The sequence below is a fragment of the Pangasianodon hypophthalmus genome, chromosome 2 (assembly GCF_027358585.1).
Source record: "Pangasianodon hypophthalmus isolate fPanHyp1 chromosome 2, fPanHyp1.pri, whole genome shotgun sequence".
NCBI lineage: Eukaryota > Metazoa > Chordata > Actinopteri > Siluriformes > Pangasiidae > Pangasianodon > Pangasianodon hypophthalmus.
In genome coordinates this window covers 19708237-19727358 of record NC_069711.1, presented here as the reverse complement: position 1 = coordinate 19727358, position 19122 = coordinate 19708237, and the positions used below count along the sequence as shown (strand labels likewise).

At 39.0% G+C, this 19122-nt stretch overlaps 1 protein-coding gene across 8 annotated transcripts in view; it reads right to left on the bottom strand.

Annotated features, from left to right (window-relative positions):
* Window positions 1-11338: 11338 nt before the first annotated feature.
* lpp (LIM domain containing preferred translocation partner in lipoma) overlaps window positions 11339-19122 on the bottom strand; it is a 238827-nt gene continuing 231043 nt past the window's right edge. For all 8 annotated transcript variants that reach the window (XM_053227591.1, XM_053227583.1, XM_053227577.1 and 5 more), the window contains 3 exons: window positions 15963-16141; window positions 14190-14310; window positions 11339-13912 (listed from right to left, as the gene is read on the bottom strand). In XM_053227591.1, the coding sequence (XP_053083566.1) occupies window positions 13784-13912; window positions 14190-14310; window positions 15963-16141 (429 nt within the window). In that variant the 3' untranslated portion in view covers window positions 11339-13783. The remainder of the gene's footprint in view (window positions 13913-14189; window positions 14311-15962; window positions 16142-19122) is intronic.

Sequence of the window (19122 nt, the reverse complement as noted above, 5' to 3'; positions counted from 1 at the left end):
AACAGTTATGTGTCTGTGATATGTGACATATCCAGTATTGCCTACAAAGGAATTTTGTTGCTAGATTTTGCCCTTTAGTTACTTTATTTCAAAAAAGAGCCTAGAGACAAATCCAGTGACTTTTAAGCAGATGTTAGTGACTGTCCTGCAGTTGATCCAGCTCTCCAGCATGTATCACAGCTGCTGGTTATAGGAGTTGAGAGAGCAGGTTCAATCGACTCATCACCAGTGTGTAAAGACTTACTGAGTTGTGCTTGTGCAAGGAGATGTTCTCAATGTCCAATCACTGATCAATATCATTCCCAATGTACAATCACTGATCACCGTCATTCCCAATGTATAATCACTGATCACCATCATTCCCAATGTCCAATCACTGATCACCGTCATTCCCAATGTACAATCACTGATCACCGTCATTCCCAATGTCCAATCACTGATCACCGTCATTCCCAATGTACAATCACTGATCACCATTGTTCCCAATGTACAATCACTGATCACTGTCATTCCCAATGTACAATCACTGATCACCATCATTCCCAATGTACAATCACTGATCACCGTCATTCCCAATGTACAATCACTGATGACTATCATTCCCAATGTCCAATCACTGATCACCGTCATTCCCAATGTACAATCACTGATCACCGTCATTCCCAATGTACAATCACTGATCACCGTCGTTCCCAATGTACAATCACTGATCACCATTGTTCCCAATGTACAATCACTGATCACTGTCATTCCCAATGTACAATCACTGATCACCGTCATTCCCAATGTACAATCACTGATCACCATCATTCCCAATGTACAATCACTGATCACCGTCATTCCCAATGTACAATCACTGATCACCGTCATTCCCAATGTACAATCACTGATCACCGTCATTTCCAATGTACAATCACTGATCACCGTCATTCCCAATGTCCAATCACTGATCACTATCATTCCCAATGTACAATCACTGATCACCGTCATTCCCAATGTCCAGTCACTGATCACCATCATTCCCAATGTACAATCACTGATCACCATTATTCCCAATGTACAATCACTGATCACCGTCATTCCCAATGTACAATCACTGATGACTATCATTACCAATGTACAATCACTGATGACTATCATTACCAATGTACAATCACTGATGACTATTGTTCTCAATGACCGATTACTGATCATCATTGCTCTCAACAGCAAATCACTGATCACCATTGCTCCCAAAACCAATTATTGATTACCATTGTTCCTAACAACCTAGCACTGATCAACATTGTTTCTGAATGTCCAATCACTGATCACCATCATTCCCACTGGCCAATCACTGTTCACCATTGTTTCCCAATGACCAATCATCACTATTGTTCTCAACAACCAATCACTGACAATCATTGTTTGTCCCACCTGCACACTTTTTCATTTTAAATGGTCTTCTTGGCAATAATTACAAGTAATAAAAAAAGCAAGTTATTCCACTTGTAGCTGTCTATTTTCCAACTACTCACTACCAGTGCCTTGAGATAATCTTCATATAACATGTTTTGTTATGTAAATGATCATGATGATTCAGTGAATATGCTTATTAGTCTATGATGTTATTTGGTGACTTCTAGCAAATCTTTGAGTATGCATTAACTATTTTCCCCTGAAAAGGGTTGACAACACTGAGTACATCCAAAGATTTGTGTTAATGTGTTCGTGTTCGTGGAAAAAATGAATATTTCAGAAGCAACCAAAAACCTCATGGAAATCTACAACAACCATGAGTGAACTGAAAAAGTTCATTTAATTCAGGCTGTGGAACTACGTTAATTATTCAGTGTATTTATATCTTGCCTTTCAATATTCATATGCTTAATAAATGTGGACTTTATGAGGTGGTTAATTAACAATCCACACTGATACAAAATAAAGCTAACCTCGACCTTGTCTTTGAAAGAGCAGAAGGTTGTGGAGTAGAGGATACATTTAAACTCTTGAGGACTCTATTTGCTTTAGCTGAAGTTGGACTGCAGTGCCCCTGGAGATTTAGTGGGTAAAATCAGTGGATTTAGTAGGATCTGGAGATCTAGCTTGTGATGCATATCAAACAGGAATCAGTCTAAAGTGGCTTATCAGTTAAAGTTTCTCAGGGAATCCACAAATCCCCCAGAGGAAACGAGGAGCATTCCACACACTTTTGTGGTTTAAAAGCTCTTGATCATTTATTAATTTAGTGATTGTATTTCAGAGACAGAAATAAATGCATTTCACTGAGTTCACCTGATTGATGATAGAGCTGCACAGACCTCTAGCTTAGCTGGGCATGCACCTTTCAAAAAAGATGAAAGGGAATGCTGGGAGCATAAAAGAGAGGCAGTAGGAAGTTCAGCGAGGCGCTTTAAAGAGCAAAAGGATTCCATTCTCCGTTCCGTTCCAATCCATTCTCTGGGTAGGGTAGTATACAAGAAGTCAGTCTAGGAAAGAGTCCACTGCTCTGTTCACCATATGACAGTAAACTGTAGAATGAGCAACACACACATATCCATCGTTTCTAAGGAAATAAGAGTGAGAAGTGTGAAGTGTGACAATGTACCCATGCCAGTCCCAATCCTGGGCTTGAAGGAAGATAAAAAGAGGGTAGATGTCTTCACTGGATTAGTGTGATCTGAAGAAGAGAAGGACTGTGACTTTTGTCTTTAGAGGGAAATGAATGAGGACCATGATGTCACCAGAAATTACTTAATGGTTCTGAAGACTCCGAATGGACATTTTAACCTTGTAAAATGCAAGCGAGCAAGCGCTAGTGGAAAGACTTCTGCACAGGATAATATCACTAGCCTCAGAATATGCTCCATGTGCAGGGTAAAACTGTTTAACTGAGAGAGACTGTTGTGTTAATCTGAAGAGGGACTCATTAAAATCTCCAGTGTTGACTTTACAGGGATCTGGATACACATGTACCTAAGCTGAAACAATGTTTGAGAAACAGTGGTTGATTTACCCTCCTAATTTCCTTAAATATAGATCAGGCTAAAGCCTGTTCCTGTAAATGGTTGTTGCCGTGCTCTGAATATTAAGAAAAAGGCTATAAAGTTATAAAGCTATATAGGAGAGCCATAAAACTAGGAGCATCCACTCGGTAGATGCCAGGTTACTATCCCGCACAGCCTGGCTGAATTGCAGGAGAATCAGGCTGTGAATGTTTATGAGGGATACAAGCAGAGTTTATAATTAATTAATAGCTGTCAGGGTAGAGCAGACGGCTAAAGGTCCCCTGAAAAAAACAAATGTGAGTAACAGCTAAGATGCAGATGCACATGTGCTTTAGGAATGTGGGCCATTTATCACAACAGCAGCACAGCAGAGCACTTGGCCATAGCCTGCCTTTCTCTCCATGCAAAAGGGCTATAAACTAAACTGAAAATCCATATCCATGAGGTTTATAACTCTGTCAGCATCTGTTCTATTACCTTACATTCAGGCTGCGTGAACTCCCAGTAAGCCAAGCAAAGACAGAAATCTTTTTGGGGAAAATTGAAGACTGTTAGGCACCTGTGTGAAACAGCACTCTGCGTGAAACAGCATCTGTGAGATACAGTATGTACACAGGCATCTGCATCAAAGAACACTGATGATGCTGCACACTCTAATCTACACTCACTTTCAGTAAACCCTTTATCCTGATCAGGGATGCAGTGGATCCAGGGCACTTGGATAGAGCGCTATCCCGAGAACACTGGGTGTGTGGTGGGATTAAGCCATGGATGAGATGCCAGTCCATCTCAGGGCAGCACACACACACACACACACACACATTCATATACTCAGTCACACTTAGGGGCAAATGATCATAGCCAAGACATCTATTTACACGTTTGAACCCAGGACCCTGGAGCTGTGAGGCAGCAACACTACCATGCTGCCTTACCCTGCTCCATTCTTATGAGTATGAATATTCCTATTTTTATTGACTTTTTTAATGACTTGTTATTCCCAGGTAGCAAACTGATGTTGGACTAATGTCGGGTCAAGGTTAGCCATTCCTTTGGGCCAACATCAGCTGCCAATGTAATTTTATCCATTGTGCCACCCTGGCTGACAGACTTTCAGTCACTTTAAATTTGCTACCTGGGTTGGTTCCTTCTATAACTGTTTTGTTTCCCCTCATTAGTTTGTGCCCAGGAACCACATTTTCTTTTATTCATATCAGAATAAAACTTAAAATTTGTATTACAAGCTTCTTTTAGAAAGTATTACAATATACAAATGAGGCAATAGTTCATTAAATATGCCCTTGTAACTAACTAAAAGTACCTAAATAAATAATTTTAACAGTAGCAATATTAAAGTTACAGTTATGAATTTTTAAAAATGCTTAAAATTGGAAGCAAAATCACACTTTTCACCTAGGGTGCCTGGCCTTAAACCTCTTGTGCTGCTGTGACTTGGTGAACTCTTGGGGATGATGAGGAAGACTAGGCACTGAGCTATAAGGAGTTTTTGAAGTGTTTAGAAGTACAAGCTGCAGATTCTCAGCTCCTGGGTCATTGATTTCAGCAGACTCTTGTCTGCCGCCAAGTATCTGATTTGTCTGTAGAGTAACTCAGGATGTTTTCAGGGCTTTTGGTTGTGCTTGTGGCCCTGGGTGTTTGCAACTTGCAGGATGTTTAGACTGATGGGCTAGGGCCAGATTTGACTCTGACCCTGTGTTGACGTGGACACCGCAAAGAGTCACAGATGGGTAATTCTGAGGAAGTGTGCATATAATTGGTGCCACTCATTATATGGTGAATAGGAAACAATTCAACACAGGCAAAGCACATGGAGATGAATGTCCACAAACAGAGAGTGGCAAGTGACTAGCTAAATGATGGAAGTCTGATTCAAGGCTAACAGACATTACAAAGACATTAATGTAATATGAAAATGCTTGTATTCGCTAAGGTAGAAAGGAGTGAGAGGAGGCTATCTTTACCTTTGGAAGACAGGACACCTGTCCTCCATAGCACTGACCATGGTCATAAGCTGCAAAATGGAAAGCTTCATATCATGTTCATGGAGTCTGGCAAGCATACTGGTGAGATGTTGAAAGGGAATGATTATTGCAAAACATTTCAGCATGCATGCATACAAGGAAGAAACCTTACACACCACCCTTGGTGGTCAAGAGGGGTGAAATAGAACTAATATAAATAAGAATTTTGAAAAGACAGTTTGTGATTATTAGAGAAACTGAGCTAAGTATGTACCAAAACTTGTTGGGAAAATAATTTGCAGTCTTTCTGGATCATGTGGACCTGAACAGAAAGAACTGAAGGGTTAAATGATCAACATTATGTATGTTTGCTGTTGCCCAAAAGGCTGCCCACATAACATGACCTTTCACTCAGCAGCTGCACCCACACGACCTCCTATTACCCACCAGGAGCAACATACTCGTATGCTAAAGATAAACACACTCCAATGGCACAACTGGGGGCTTAATTACCCGGCATAATCTCATCATTTTGTTTTCTAAACAGACTAATGAACAGTCTGCTAGCGATGCACGGCTAATTGCCATGTTTGTCGAGGACAGAGTCACTGAGAGGAAAATGAAAACCAACAGCGAAGGGTAAATTAAGCCTTTCCGTCCACAGCTGAACTAAAATATCATCCCTCAGGCACCAAATCAGCCTCTCTGTCACAACACTGACCTTTTTACACACGTCTCACTGAACATCGGTGCTCAAAAATAACAAACTGAGCATGGAAATAAAGCCTCCCTGTGCATGATAGATTAGTACAGCAATATTTTGTGAATGCAGTTATAAACTATGGTCAACTGGGAGTTAGAGCAATCTGTGGCTTATTTGTGAAAACATGGTACAATCAAGTGCTATCCTCTTTTTCATGTGTATGGTCTATTATATTACAGCAATTGTTGCAAATTGGGAAAAATGTATCTTACTAAAATAGGCCTTTATTTTCCATCTCAACCTTTCTAATCTAAAATCTTTAGATACATAACCAAGCAGAAAAATGTTTGCCAACTACATGACCATAGGCTGTACATTTGCTTATCTCTTCAGGTTCAGTCAGTTCAGCCAACTTCATGTATCCTTGTCCACCCCTGTTGGATGTTGTGTGCCTATCCACTACAGGAAGTGCAGGTCAACAAAGAACTCAAGGCAATATCAGGAAAAAGTGAGGACTCCAGCAGAGCAACTTGGGATCAAATCAGTAATATGTACATGCGACTCAACTTGGACTTCATTGACTTGAGACTTTGACACTGACTTTCTTATTTTCATTGCCTAGAACATGGATTATTATTTTTTTTCAGACAGTGCTAGGGACTGACTAATTGACTGTTGACTAATACATTACAGCAATATTTTGTGAATTCAGTTATAAACAATTATAACTGCAGTTATATTGCAACAGTATTAGTTGACTAATTCATTCACTAATTCATTCATTAGTTGACTAATTCATTCACTAATTCATTCATTAGTTGACTAATTCATTCACGCTGGTGTGTCTGGGCAGTTAAAAAAAATAATGAGACAGTAATGAATGCAGGCTAAATGTACTTTGTTAGTCTAAAAAAATAACAGGAGAAAGTTATACATTGTGTAAGACTAAGATGGGAAAAGTCTTTTTTTCTTTATTTTCTTTTGCTTTAATGGAATGTCATCATTTCCATATCACTCTGATTGAAGTGTAGAGGTGTGCGCGTGACTTTTTTATTATTTTTTTTAAATCCCACACCTGCTTACTCTCACAGGAATTCCTCCCACAGTTGTTTTTGTTGTCCTTTAAAGCTAAATAAAATTCAAATAAAATCCTTGCACTGTGGCACAATGAGTTCTGTCGTGATCAGCACTATGGGAAAGAGCATGTTCAGAACCGCGGGTTACACGTCACTATTCGATTCCACTCAGCTAGTTTAGAGTCACATCAGTGGGGCCTGTCAGCTGGATGAGGCCGATACAGATTCGTTTTTGAGTGTCCTCGAGTTGGACATGGCAGAAAACTCTACCAGACACTGCTGTAGCAGCAACCTCCATCCAAGGACACTGAGTTATAAGGAGGACATGAGCTGCCATGCTCTCAGATCCAGAATCAGCCATTACAGCTGAGCCACCACTTCACACACGCAAGTGCATTTTAAGAACTAGTACATCTTTGAGTAGTATAATATGATATACAGATTTAAGAGTTTGCACATTTATTGAACTAATTTATTTACTTTGGGTGGTAAACACTGAAGCTGACTGTTAAGTGAAGTGCAGTTTGATGTGTTATTTGCTGTTGTTTATCAGCATTTAACTGCACTAATTAAACAGCAAATGTCCTGAATCAGTTTTGCTTAGCCTCAAACTACTTTTTTGAATTACTGGTTAAGTAGTAAAAACAAATAACCAACCCGTGTGTTTAATAATAATTTTTTTCTACTTATTATACTTTATTCGGAGTAAAAGTAAAAGATGATGATAAAATGTTTGATCAGATTAAAGTACATGATAGTAAGGAGTCAAAATAAAACTGGATTCATGGGAAATTTATGAATTCATGAGAAATTCATGGTAAATACTTTACTTTTAATTTCAAGACCGGAGCCAGACAGTCAGAAATGCCATTGCTGGTCCCATGAGAAAAACTGTTGGCTCACACATTCTCTCTTGCACACACACACACACACACACACACACACACTATGTAAGCCACATTGCCACATCATGTCAGCCAAAGGGATCCACACTCATCAATGTGTTTGTAAACAGCAGATTAGCACAGTAAGCCAAGTCCCACGCTGGGATGCTAGACGACACACACACACACACACACACACACACAGAGCCTCTTATGGAGCCATTAACTACTCATATACACACTTACACACTTCCAAACAAGATGCCTTTTCTAATTTATAAATGAAGGAATGCCAGGGCAGTTTATTCCTTTATTAACTCTTTGTCCCACTTCAGTATTATGGGATATTTTGTGTAGATTCATAAAGTATAATCCCAATTAAATTCCAGGTTGTAACACTACAAAATGCAGAAGTTCTTAAGATGAATACTTATGTAAAGCGCTATAATACATTGTATACTGAATTTATTCACCACTTAGGATTGTTCTTACAAATGCAAAGTTTACTCATTTTACTTACTCATACTTTTTATTATTATGCTGCTACAATGGTTTACAATCACATGATACTTGCACAACCACCCCTTGGGTTTTATCCTGATGCAGCCCATTTAGTTAGTGAGTGCACTGTATAGGTAATTATACTGTCTTGTGTATTTATTATGCTGATCCCATCTTGCATGTTGCACTGTGGGGGCACAAAATTCATTCCACCGTATAGGGTTATGTAGATAGGATTAGAACTTTGATGTCTGTTACGTGCCATAATTTGCTCTGCTTATTTAAATTTGCAAATACAGCTGGTTTTGTATTATATAATACATAACCTCATAATCTGAAATAAATAACCTTCATTTTAAAAGAAATGCTTTGAGGAAGTTTTTAAGATTTTTTTTTCTCTCCTATTTCCTGTCTTTGAGCTCTCAGACAGCTTTACATCTCAGATTTAGGCCGCTGAACGCTGAAGACAAACCATTCTGGTAAAGTTACATAGTTTTTGTGCCATTCATTTATCTCAACCAATTACTGCCATGGAGCGTTTCAGTGTTGTCCTCTGGCATCGCTTTCCTCAGCTCTGTGTTTCGGGTTGCCGCTCGCAATCTGGAGAGAGTAATAAAACGGCTGGTGACTTACGGCCGGGTCCTGGAGCGTGAGCAAGATGACAAATTGAAAGGATTAAATTAAGGGCCTCAAGGGGTCCCTTGTGGAGACCTTTAAATTATTTTAAGAATTCAATCAGGCCGATTCTATCAGAATGCCTGAGTGTGCAGATAAAAACACCCAGGGTAAATTATAAAAACAAGAAAACGCTGTCAGTGACAGAGATATGATGTATACTGAGGTTATTGAGTGTGCTATTCTCAGGAGGTGCTAGAAGAAGAGAATTTTGAACATGTGATTTGCTGAAAATAACTCTTAACATGTAATAAATACCTGGTTGAGCAGCTGAATGAGGGGATGTAATGTGTGTGCATGAGTTCTCACTGAGGGTTTGGTTATCTGGACAACCTGCAAATCAGTTAAAATAAGGAAATGACAGCTCTGATTTGATGACAGCTCTTTTGTAATCATTACAACCCTCTGATTGTATGACCCTGTGGGATATATGTGTGTGTTAATCAAACTTAATCAAGATCGTATCTCTAGTGATTAAGTAGCTGACGTACAACAACTTTGGAACATTTTTTTTTTTTTTTTTACGTCTTCATCCCACCCATTTACATTCCCACCCATTTACACAAAGCACAACCCTAAATTCTATGGTGACCAGCAGAGTTCAGTGAGATGGGTGATTATGGTTTGCCACTGAACTGGCCATTGCTAGCCAAATTATAAGAGTATAAACAAGTAAAATTTGCCTCAGAATGGTAACAAGTGTTGCTATCCTGTTTTCTTTTCTTTTTAATGAGCTCCCATGAGTTTTTCAGCTTACCATCACTACTGGTATGAGCTAGTTAGCACTGTTAGCAGCATGGGAGTTAGCTAGCATTACATACATTGCTATATAGGTGGTTCATCCAAAGCATTGCCTTACCTGGCTCTCTAAGTCAGAGGTATTCAAATTGTGGAAAAATTTCAGAGGTGGCACGGGTGAGAGGTGAGATGGAAAATATATAAAATAAATAAATAAATATGTATGTGTGTGTATATATATATATATATATATATATATATATATATATATATATATATATATATATATATATATATGTATATTTAAACGACTTGCCAATCTTTACGTGTTTTGCATAGGAACTCGACATTTGAACACTGGAGTACGCGGAGACATACTCCAAACTAAAAGAGTAGTTTTTCTTTTTTCGCAATAAATATATAAGCCGTTGGACATTTGCACTGGTGTGATAATTAAATCTGACACTTTCTGGAAGCACTGCCTTCCCCTATTTCACATTAGTAATGTCTTGGCCCATGCTCAGAGTGCTTGAAAGATGCATTAGTTGGGCACTCTTGCTTTCTATTAAGGTAAATGGACAATGTTTTGTAGAATGGACCAAAAATGGTCAGTTTTTAATACGTATATGCTGCAGTTGTTTAAGTATGGACAAGTTTGTTTTTGTAGGATGTAGGGAACAAGTATTTCAAAAACTGGGAAGTGGGCCTCATAGAAAATAAGTTAGAATATGTCTGTGATAAAAATGTGTCCATTTGATTTGTTATGTAAAGCTGGCAACTCAAACAGTTTGACGCTTCATACAGATTGCATTTTCATACTTGTCCAGGAGCAACATTGTTAATTTTGTGTCCAACTTCATGTCCTGCACTGGTAATAATTTTCTTAATTTTGGAAAACTACTACCAGTATTTATTCTAGTTTTACTAAGTTTCTTCTAACCGTGTTTCAGAAGCACAGACTGTTTTTTACTCAAAGGTTTGTGGACACCTGACCATCACAGCCATATGTGGGCTTTTCACAATCTGTTGCCACAAAGTTGGAGGCACACAACTGTATTCTGTAACATTACAATTTCCCTTCACTGGAACTAAGAGGCCCAAACATGTTCCAGCATGACAATGCCCATGTGTACAAAGCGAGATCCATGAAGACATGGTTTGCCAAGATTGGAGTAGTCCTGACTTCAACCCCACTGTACACCTTTGGAATGAACTGGAACACCGACTGCACCCCAGGCCTCCTCACCCCACATCAGTGCCTGACCTCACTAATGCTCTTGTGGCTGAATGAGCACAAATCCCCACAGCCACGTTCCAACATCTAGTGAAAAGCCTTCCCAGAAGAGTGGAGCTTATTATAACAGCAAAGGGGGAATAAATTTGGAATACAATGTTCAAAAATCACATATGGTCAGATCTGGCTGCCACTTAACGGGTTCCACCATGTTTACCTTTCTAAACAAACTGAGACGGAGGTGAAGTTAAAACGCGTTGGGGCGTGTGTATAAAAAGACTGACAGGAGGCCCATGTAAACAAAGAAAAGAACTCCGACCACAGTTAAAATAAAAAATAAAAAAGTTTTCTCTGCCACATAATACACTGGTGCTGATGCCATTGCTTAAATATGTATTTTTGATCATGTTCTACATATTTTCCAGGGTATTTATATTAGTAAAAAGTAAACAAAATCGGCTAATGCACCTTTAATGTTTCAAGTTATCACATTTAATTAGATTTGAGGGAAAGTTTTGAAATATAACACATCCAATAAAGCCAAACAAACAACCAAGCTGACTCTTATGCAAAAAGGTTTATTAAAGCTAGAGAAAGTAATACAGAGACAGTGTGGGAATGAGTACTTGCAAATACAAATCAAAAATTGACATAAAACAAAGATGAAGATTTCTAATTGATCAACTTGTTGAAGAATTCATAATAACAAATTTCCTTTCTCCTGTTATATCCCCTCCTCAGGAATAACCCCAATCACACTAGTAAGACTCCTTAACAAAATAAAAAAAAGTGTAAGAAAATTCAGGACTCGTACTTTTAAGCATAAATTTATGGTCCATTCTAGAAATACCTGACTGAACAAAGGCCACCCTGAGCAACACGGTACATTTTACCCCTAATGTTCAATTACATGCTTAATGCCTAATCCTTAAAATCCCTTGTTTTTTCCTCACTCATGAAGCAAAATAGTTAAAAATATAAAGAAACAATAAAAGCATGCAAGCAGGACTACATTTTAGCGAAAGAGCGCAAGAACAGAAAACAGAGAACACCTGTGCCACTGCTAAGTAAAGAACAACCACTTCTCTACATCTTAACACCTTAAGAGCAGGATGATGAAACTGACCAGAAAAAGCACACAGAGGAGGAGAGGTGTAGTGTGGAAAACTTATTGCTTAATCAAATTTAAATATTTCCTGAAGAGTAAAAAAAAGTTAAGGTCTGCATATTATTTTATATAAAGTGTCAATGCAATAATAAAAAGGAAATTGCATATTGTTATTCTTCCTTTACAACGCTAAGAAATTAATCCTATCACTAGTTTTTTTTTCCTAATCATTACAATACTTTCTTTGCTATTTAGGTCTAATACTACATTTCACAAGTTGACAATATTAGAAATAATGCTCGTAGTGCTGTTTATAAGAGCATACAAGAAATTCTTTCTTTATTTTTAAACTATGCTGGTTATAATCTTCTACGATTGAGTTATTTTTAATACCATTTTAAGCTCTGTGTTTGATTGTCACACCATAACTGATTTCATTTCAGTGTTTCTCATTCTATGGACTGTACTAACAAAAAAAGGCACTTTATACTGCCTTCATTTTCTCAGAAAGATACCAAAAAGCACAACAACTACTCTGCATTAAAGGCCTTCTTTCATGATATGCATATACATACAATAATTGTGCTAAGTGAAAAGCGGTATACTGAATAATAGGAGGAAGCAGCAGTGCACTGCAGCATTACTCAGACTTTGGTTATATAGGTTTGGGTTCACAGTCCTATTCCATATAATAAACCTCTCTATGAACTGCATAAGTATGTAAATATATACACACGTCGTCAAAGAATGTAAACGTCGCTCCAGTGGGAGTCGTTTGAAGCCAAGACTCGCAGATTTTACTGATTTTCAAGAAATACTGTCAAATCCTATTGTTTTTGTATGATTGATGTATTTGTCTCGCTATGCACTGACATTTGTGTTGCAACTACGCAGCTACAATTCAACTTCACCTCCTCTATACACCTGGAACTAGAGCTTCAATATCTTGTACATTTAAATTCTGTTTGCATATTATTCACCCAAATAATAACCCAGAAAAGCCCTTTAATATAGTTTATAAGGCCATATGAAGAAATAAGAACATTTTTTCCCTTAGGTGTGTGTGTGTGTGTGTGTGCGTGTGTGTGCGCGTGTGTGTGTATTCATACATACATATGTGTGGCCCCATCACCTTGTATCATGCTTTTGTGAGTCAAATGTATACATACGTACATATATAATATGAATGATGAAAGCAAGGCCACTGATTGTCAGAAAATCCTAAATGACTAAGTGGATTATGGTGCTGTTTTCACTCACTTTAAAGACAAAGCACATATACGATTAGGACACAGAATAATATTAAAGCTCAACATCGACCGAGTGAGCTGGATTTTTAGAAGTGTTATGGCTGAAATAACTCCGTCAGGGGACACAGATGACTCAAATGTCATTTACTACATATTTGTCCCCATCACATTTTGCTCTTTGACCCCTGGCCATATGGAAGATATACAAAATCATATAAAGCAAAGGAGTTTCCTAACTGACAGATCACTGTACTAGTTCATCATGTGAAATTCATCATCATAACTATCGTAAGGTAATCCTTTCTCAAGGCCTTCTGGATCATTCGACTCACGGTACCCTTAAAGTTTCAATCAACTATTAAATGTTTGTTTTCTATTAGCATACGTACAAGATGCAAAGATAAAATGCTTTTAGTCTGACTGCAACAGACGTGTACAATGTGATCATTATGAACTGTGTGTTTGTCTGTGTGTTTGTGTGTGTGTGTGTGTGTGTGTGTGTGTGCGCGCACAAGGTTTAAGCGTGAGGATATTTCTAAATGCAGCCATATTGTATCAGATGAGTTAGGAGTATATGAGTGCGTGTACGTGTGTGTGTGTGTGTGTGTGTGTGTGTGTGCGCGTGTGTGTGAGGAGAGAATAGACTCAGAGGTCGGTGGTGGCCTTGGCAGTGAGGGCCTGGATGCGGCTGGTGTTGCAGTTCTTGCAGAGAACATGACCATCCAGTGGGTAACAGCCCTGATTATCACCCTCAGAGAGCAGACAGCCACAATCCTGCAGAACACACAGACACACACACACGTTTGCCTTATTATCATTGTGAGGATCTTCCATAACCCAATTATTTAATGCAGATAACGTATGCTATGCCTAAACCGTAAACTGAACCTCAAAAGGAAACCTTTCTCTTTTAGTCTTTTAATTAAAAGTTGCAGTTTTTGTTTATTTATTTATTTAATTATTTATAGATAGATAGATAGATAGATAGATAGATAGATAAAAGGGCCCAGCCAAATGTCCCTGATATTCCTGAGCATACACACACTCTCACCTCGCAGCGGTAGCACTGCACATGGAAATCCCGGTCCAGGGCCACAATGCGCACCGTCTCCTCCTGGCCAGGAGCAGGCATTATGGGCTCTTTACACACAGAGCAACGAGGGGCAAACTTCCTGCAGGGGGACACAGACAAGACCAGAGTACAAACTCTATCCAATCCAATACACACACCAGCAAAATACGGGTCCTATTTTCATGATCATAACATAAGTGTAAAAATAAATCATGGCACATGTGGGTGTAGCCATTAACACAGGAATAACCTGGTGTAAAATGATGCAATTGTAAAGATAGGGAGGTGTTCAAATGCATACATTATCAAAAGGATATCAAGTGGAGGGCTCTTGTAGATGTTATTTACTTTGATTATTATTTTTTTTTTTACTGTAAACAGTTCTAAAATGGAAAATGATTATTTTTTTTAATGACATACAATTCGATTTCAGGTGTGGAATTCACATTGATATTTTCAAGGCAGATGTAATCGTCTACCTGGCAGAACCTTTTTATAAAATGTTTTTTCTATCTTTTTGCACACTATATTTGTATGTGTGTGTGTGTGTGTGTTCACTCCAGAACATAGCAAATATGTAGTCTTTGTAGTATATCCTGATTTGTTTGTCCCTATTCATTAAGTACCTAATAATTCAGCTGCGTAAATATATGCAGTAGTTATAGAAAAGAATTTCTGTTAAAGTTGGATGACATAAATGGTGTTCACAAAAACAGAACAGGAGTTTTAAGGTTCACTTGCTTAAATGCAATTTTTGACCAAAGTGGACTGGAGCACAACACAGCACCAACCAACCTCAAATGTTCCGGCCATTCCTGGCGAGGTTAATAGCATCAGGGACAAAAAACCCAAAAACCTTGCGTCCAACCAAATTAGCAATTCGTGAACGTTATACCACAAAATTGCATCTGCACTTACATGCACATAAAGCTCTTTATATTAAAATGCAGCTGTATGAATATCTGCACTGGCACTTTAACTAATCAGAAAGACAGAATTATTTCCAGTGAATTTCCTGCGATTGGTCTAGCATTATATTGGAGAGCATTACCTCAAATATTCTTTGCTCTCACCACTCATTCTGCTCGGTTCTTGTCTGTTTCTGCAGAACCAAGTGAATTCAAACAAACCTCTCTGGTTTTTAATTCTCCAGCTATTTAAGCCACTGGTTTGAATACCATTCTTTCTTACACATTCAGGGGAAATGTACAAAAGGAACAGAGATGTGGGCAGAGGAGGCTGGGAGGGATGTGAAGACAAACCCTGACTTTTTGGTCCATCCAGGTGATGGAACTTCTTCACTGACTTGGTAGGAAGTGGAGTGTATGGTGACCAAGAGGAACCGTAACAACAACGCTGAAACCTGGCTGTTCCTCGACACAAAGGCATTTCTGTTCACACACCTAACGGCTTCTATGTGAAACTTTTCAGTTCCTCAACAGGTAACTTTTTCCTCTACCATGTATAAACCGTGTTTCTGGTTTTCTTTATACCTCAATTGTCTCTTTTAAGGAACTCTGGGCTGCTTTACGCAGGGTAAAATTAGACCTTTACTTTCTGACCTGACCATTTTTTTCCTTTGTGTGCAATCGAGACAGCTTGATTTGTCCATGAAATAAATGCACCATAGCACGTTATTAACTAAAAAAACATCTCTGCTCTTTAGTAAAACGATTTTGCATTGAGGACACATGACAGATTTTATTGGAATGTGTGTGTGTGGGTGTGTGTGTGTGTGTGGTGGAGTGTTACTTGTGGAAGTCCTCGATGCAGTGGATGTGGTTGGAGGCGTCCACAGTGAAAGGGATACCATCCAGGCTCCGGTGACACACCACACAGGTAAAGCAGTGCGGGTGGTAAGCTTTGCCCGTCGCCCGCAGAATCCGCTCCATGATGGGCTTACTGCAGATGTTACAGGTCTCCAAGGTGTTCTGAAGATACACACACACACACACACACACACACACACACACACACACACACACAAATCCAACATTAATATTCATCATTATAGATGAACATGAAAAAGTATAATTTCTGTACATATTTAAATATGCTAAATTTAAATATTATTAAAATCCACCAACAAAAAAAATCCTCCAACTCCACTGCCTGCATAAATATCCATGGAAAATCATGGACTGTGGATACAGGACCTTTCACAAGCAGCAGTTTCAACTCTGAGGCAGTGGAGCTAGGTCTTAAACATGGCTGTGTTCTAATCAGGCTTCTTATGTAAGAGCACTTAGATTAGGATGAGAGCTACATGAATGCATGAAAGCAAAGTGAGCAGTAGAAGAGTGGAGCGGAAGGATCATTTTATTATTTAAATGGGGTGTGTGCATATTTAAGATATTATTATTATTATTATTATTATTATTATTGGTTGTGGTAATACTACTACTACTTATCCTTTACATTTGAGAGATTAAATAAAATATTTATGATAAAGCATATTAATGACTCAAAGCTTCTATCATTAATTAATTAAATATAAAGCTATAAAATACCAAAAAATCTTTAGTCATTCATTCATCTTGATTAACTGCCTTATCCTGGAAGAATAAAATAAAGACCTATGAACACTCTAGGTGAAACCATTACATTTTAATCTCATTTTAAAAACACCAGCTCCCAAGTTGCGCAAACAGAAAAGCATCAGGAGATCACAAGTCCGATTCCTGACCATGCCGCAGGGAGCAAAATTGGCTGTGCTCTCTGAGTAAGAGGGATGGCATACTCTCTCCTTTGTCAATCATGTATGTGGAAGAGGGTAGACAGCAATTTGAAAGATGTGTTTAGCTGGCCTGGCGTGTCTCAGAGGAAGCATATGTTAGCTTTCACTCTCTCCTCCCTGGTCGCTGTTGCAGGGGGAGAATGCCTGCACTACTCATGTTTTCTAAAACACTATTACACAGTTTACATTCTTACAAAAAAAATGGTTCCTCGTGGGTTCCTTGTAAGATTAATGGTTTTAGGTTTCCACTTGTAACAATTTGTGAAAGAGAAATTCGTTCTAGGATTCTACATAGAATCTTTAAGGGTTCACCAGAGAGATAAGAAGAGGTTTACATGCTGTATCAGAAAAACATCTTCCACTGTCTGAAGTAAAAGTGATCATCAGTGATTTACTGGGAAGTGCTCAGGGCAGGCCTTACTGCTTCAGGAAATCAGCAAGATAGGCCAGACCTAAAAACCATTCAGAGCTTTAAAAATCATGAGCAGGTCGTTGTAGTCAGTGTGGAATGTAGTAAGCAATCAGTGTACAGTGTGCTCTGACTTCCTGTCCCGGTAAGGATGCAAGCTGTCACAAGCTGTCACTGTTTTACATAGCAACACCTATTTAGCCCTAATGCTGAAAAAAAGTGAACTTCAGGTAAAGGGTCTACCAATAAAATCTGTCCGTGAGTACATAGCAGAGAATTAGGTTTGCAGTCCATCTGTAAACAATCAGATGAAATACAAAACACACATCTAACTTTTGTCTGACAGAAATGTGCACAACAGTAGCTACTGTTCTAGCCCCTTTAATAGACATCATCTTATCACTTACTCTTAAATATCGCAGAGATGCAGATATGGAGTACATCTCATAAATGAAAGCAAGAATGGCAGCCAGTCTGATTAGCTGCTCTCTCAGTCGTAAACAAAGTAATCTTTCACTCACCCCCTCCTTCTGCCGGAGGCAGGACAGTAAATATGTCGACTTTCTGATGACTGTGGCCTTTTCCTTGGCCATGAGCGCTGGGCACCGTGCCTGCTCATGACTTCTCTTTTCCTCTGCATCACTCTTATTATTGCCCACCACGAGCTGCGGATTTGTTATGGCCATATTTAATGCACAACAATCCATTTTCTCTTCTGACCAGCCTCACAATTACAGCAAACAATGACAAATCATCGGAGGATTATCAATTACAGTCGCCTCGGTCTCTGAGAGATTTGTGTGTGTGTGTGTGTGTGTGTGTGATTCCTGGATCTCTCGCTTCTCGGTTCAGTGGTCTTGCTGAGTCTCCGCTGGTGCAGAGCCAGGAAGTGGCAGTTGTTCTCTCTGGCATGGTCTAAATGACACTGTCAGAGTGTGTGTGTGTGTGTACACGTGGCATAGCTGAGCTTCATCATGCAGCCAGTCTGTGCTGTCCAAAATCTGAGCTGCAGTTCTTCAAACACTCAGATGTCAGAGATTAATAGAAAGAGTCACTTTTGGTTAATTCCTAGACTATTGAAGGAGTCAACGGTCAAGGCATGACCTCTGCACATCCAGACATTGTTCTATGAACTTTAAAAGCTTGCTCTCAAAGGACTGAGAGTCCATGAGGTTTTGTCTCAATTCCTTAGTCAGAGAGACAAAGAGAGAGAGAAAGACCGAGTGAGAGAGGTGAGTTCTTAGTGTCAAATGCTTAACAGTTTCACCTGAACTGTTCTTCACTCTTTACGTGTGGTGCTACCAGTCTGTACACACACTCTAACATTTACATGTCAGTCATTCAGCACCTCCAAACACGTTTCAGACATGTTTCCTTGTTCAATTGTCTTCTGCGGAAGTCTTTAGCGATGACGTCAAAGCAGTCCAGATTTACACACAGTGGATTTACTGACCAGCAATAACTTTCAAGTAAGGTTTAAGAAAAATCCCCATAAAGTATTTCAAGTAGAAAAAGATTGGAGCCGACCCAGAGGACTGCCACAGCCACAAGAGGGCACTAGCCATCTGTGCCTCTGAAATATGAAGTACTCAATGATGTACTATTTTTTTCTGACTCATATTTCTCTAAGTGTTTACCCAGAAGGCTAAACCAATGTCTATGTGGATGAGGTAAAGTGAATTTAGGTCAGAGAGCTTCTCGCTGAACTGAGGGCCGAGCGGAGTGTGTCGGAGTCAATTGTGGCCTCTCGTCTCCCACGCGGCGTT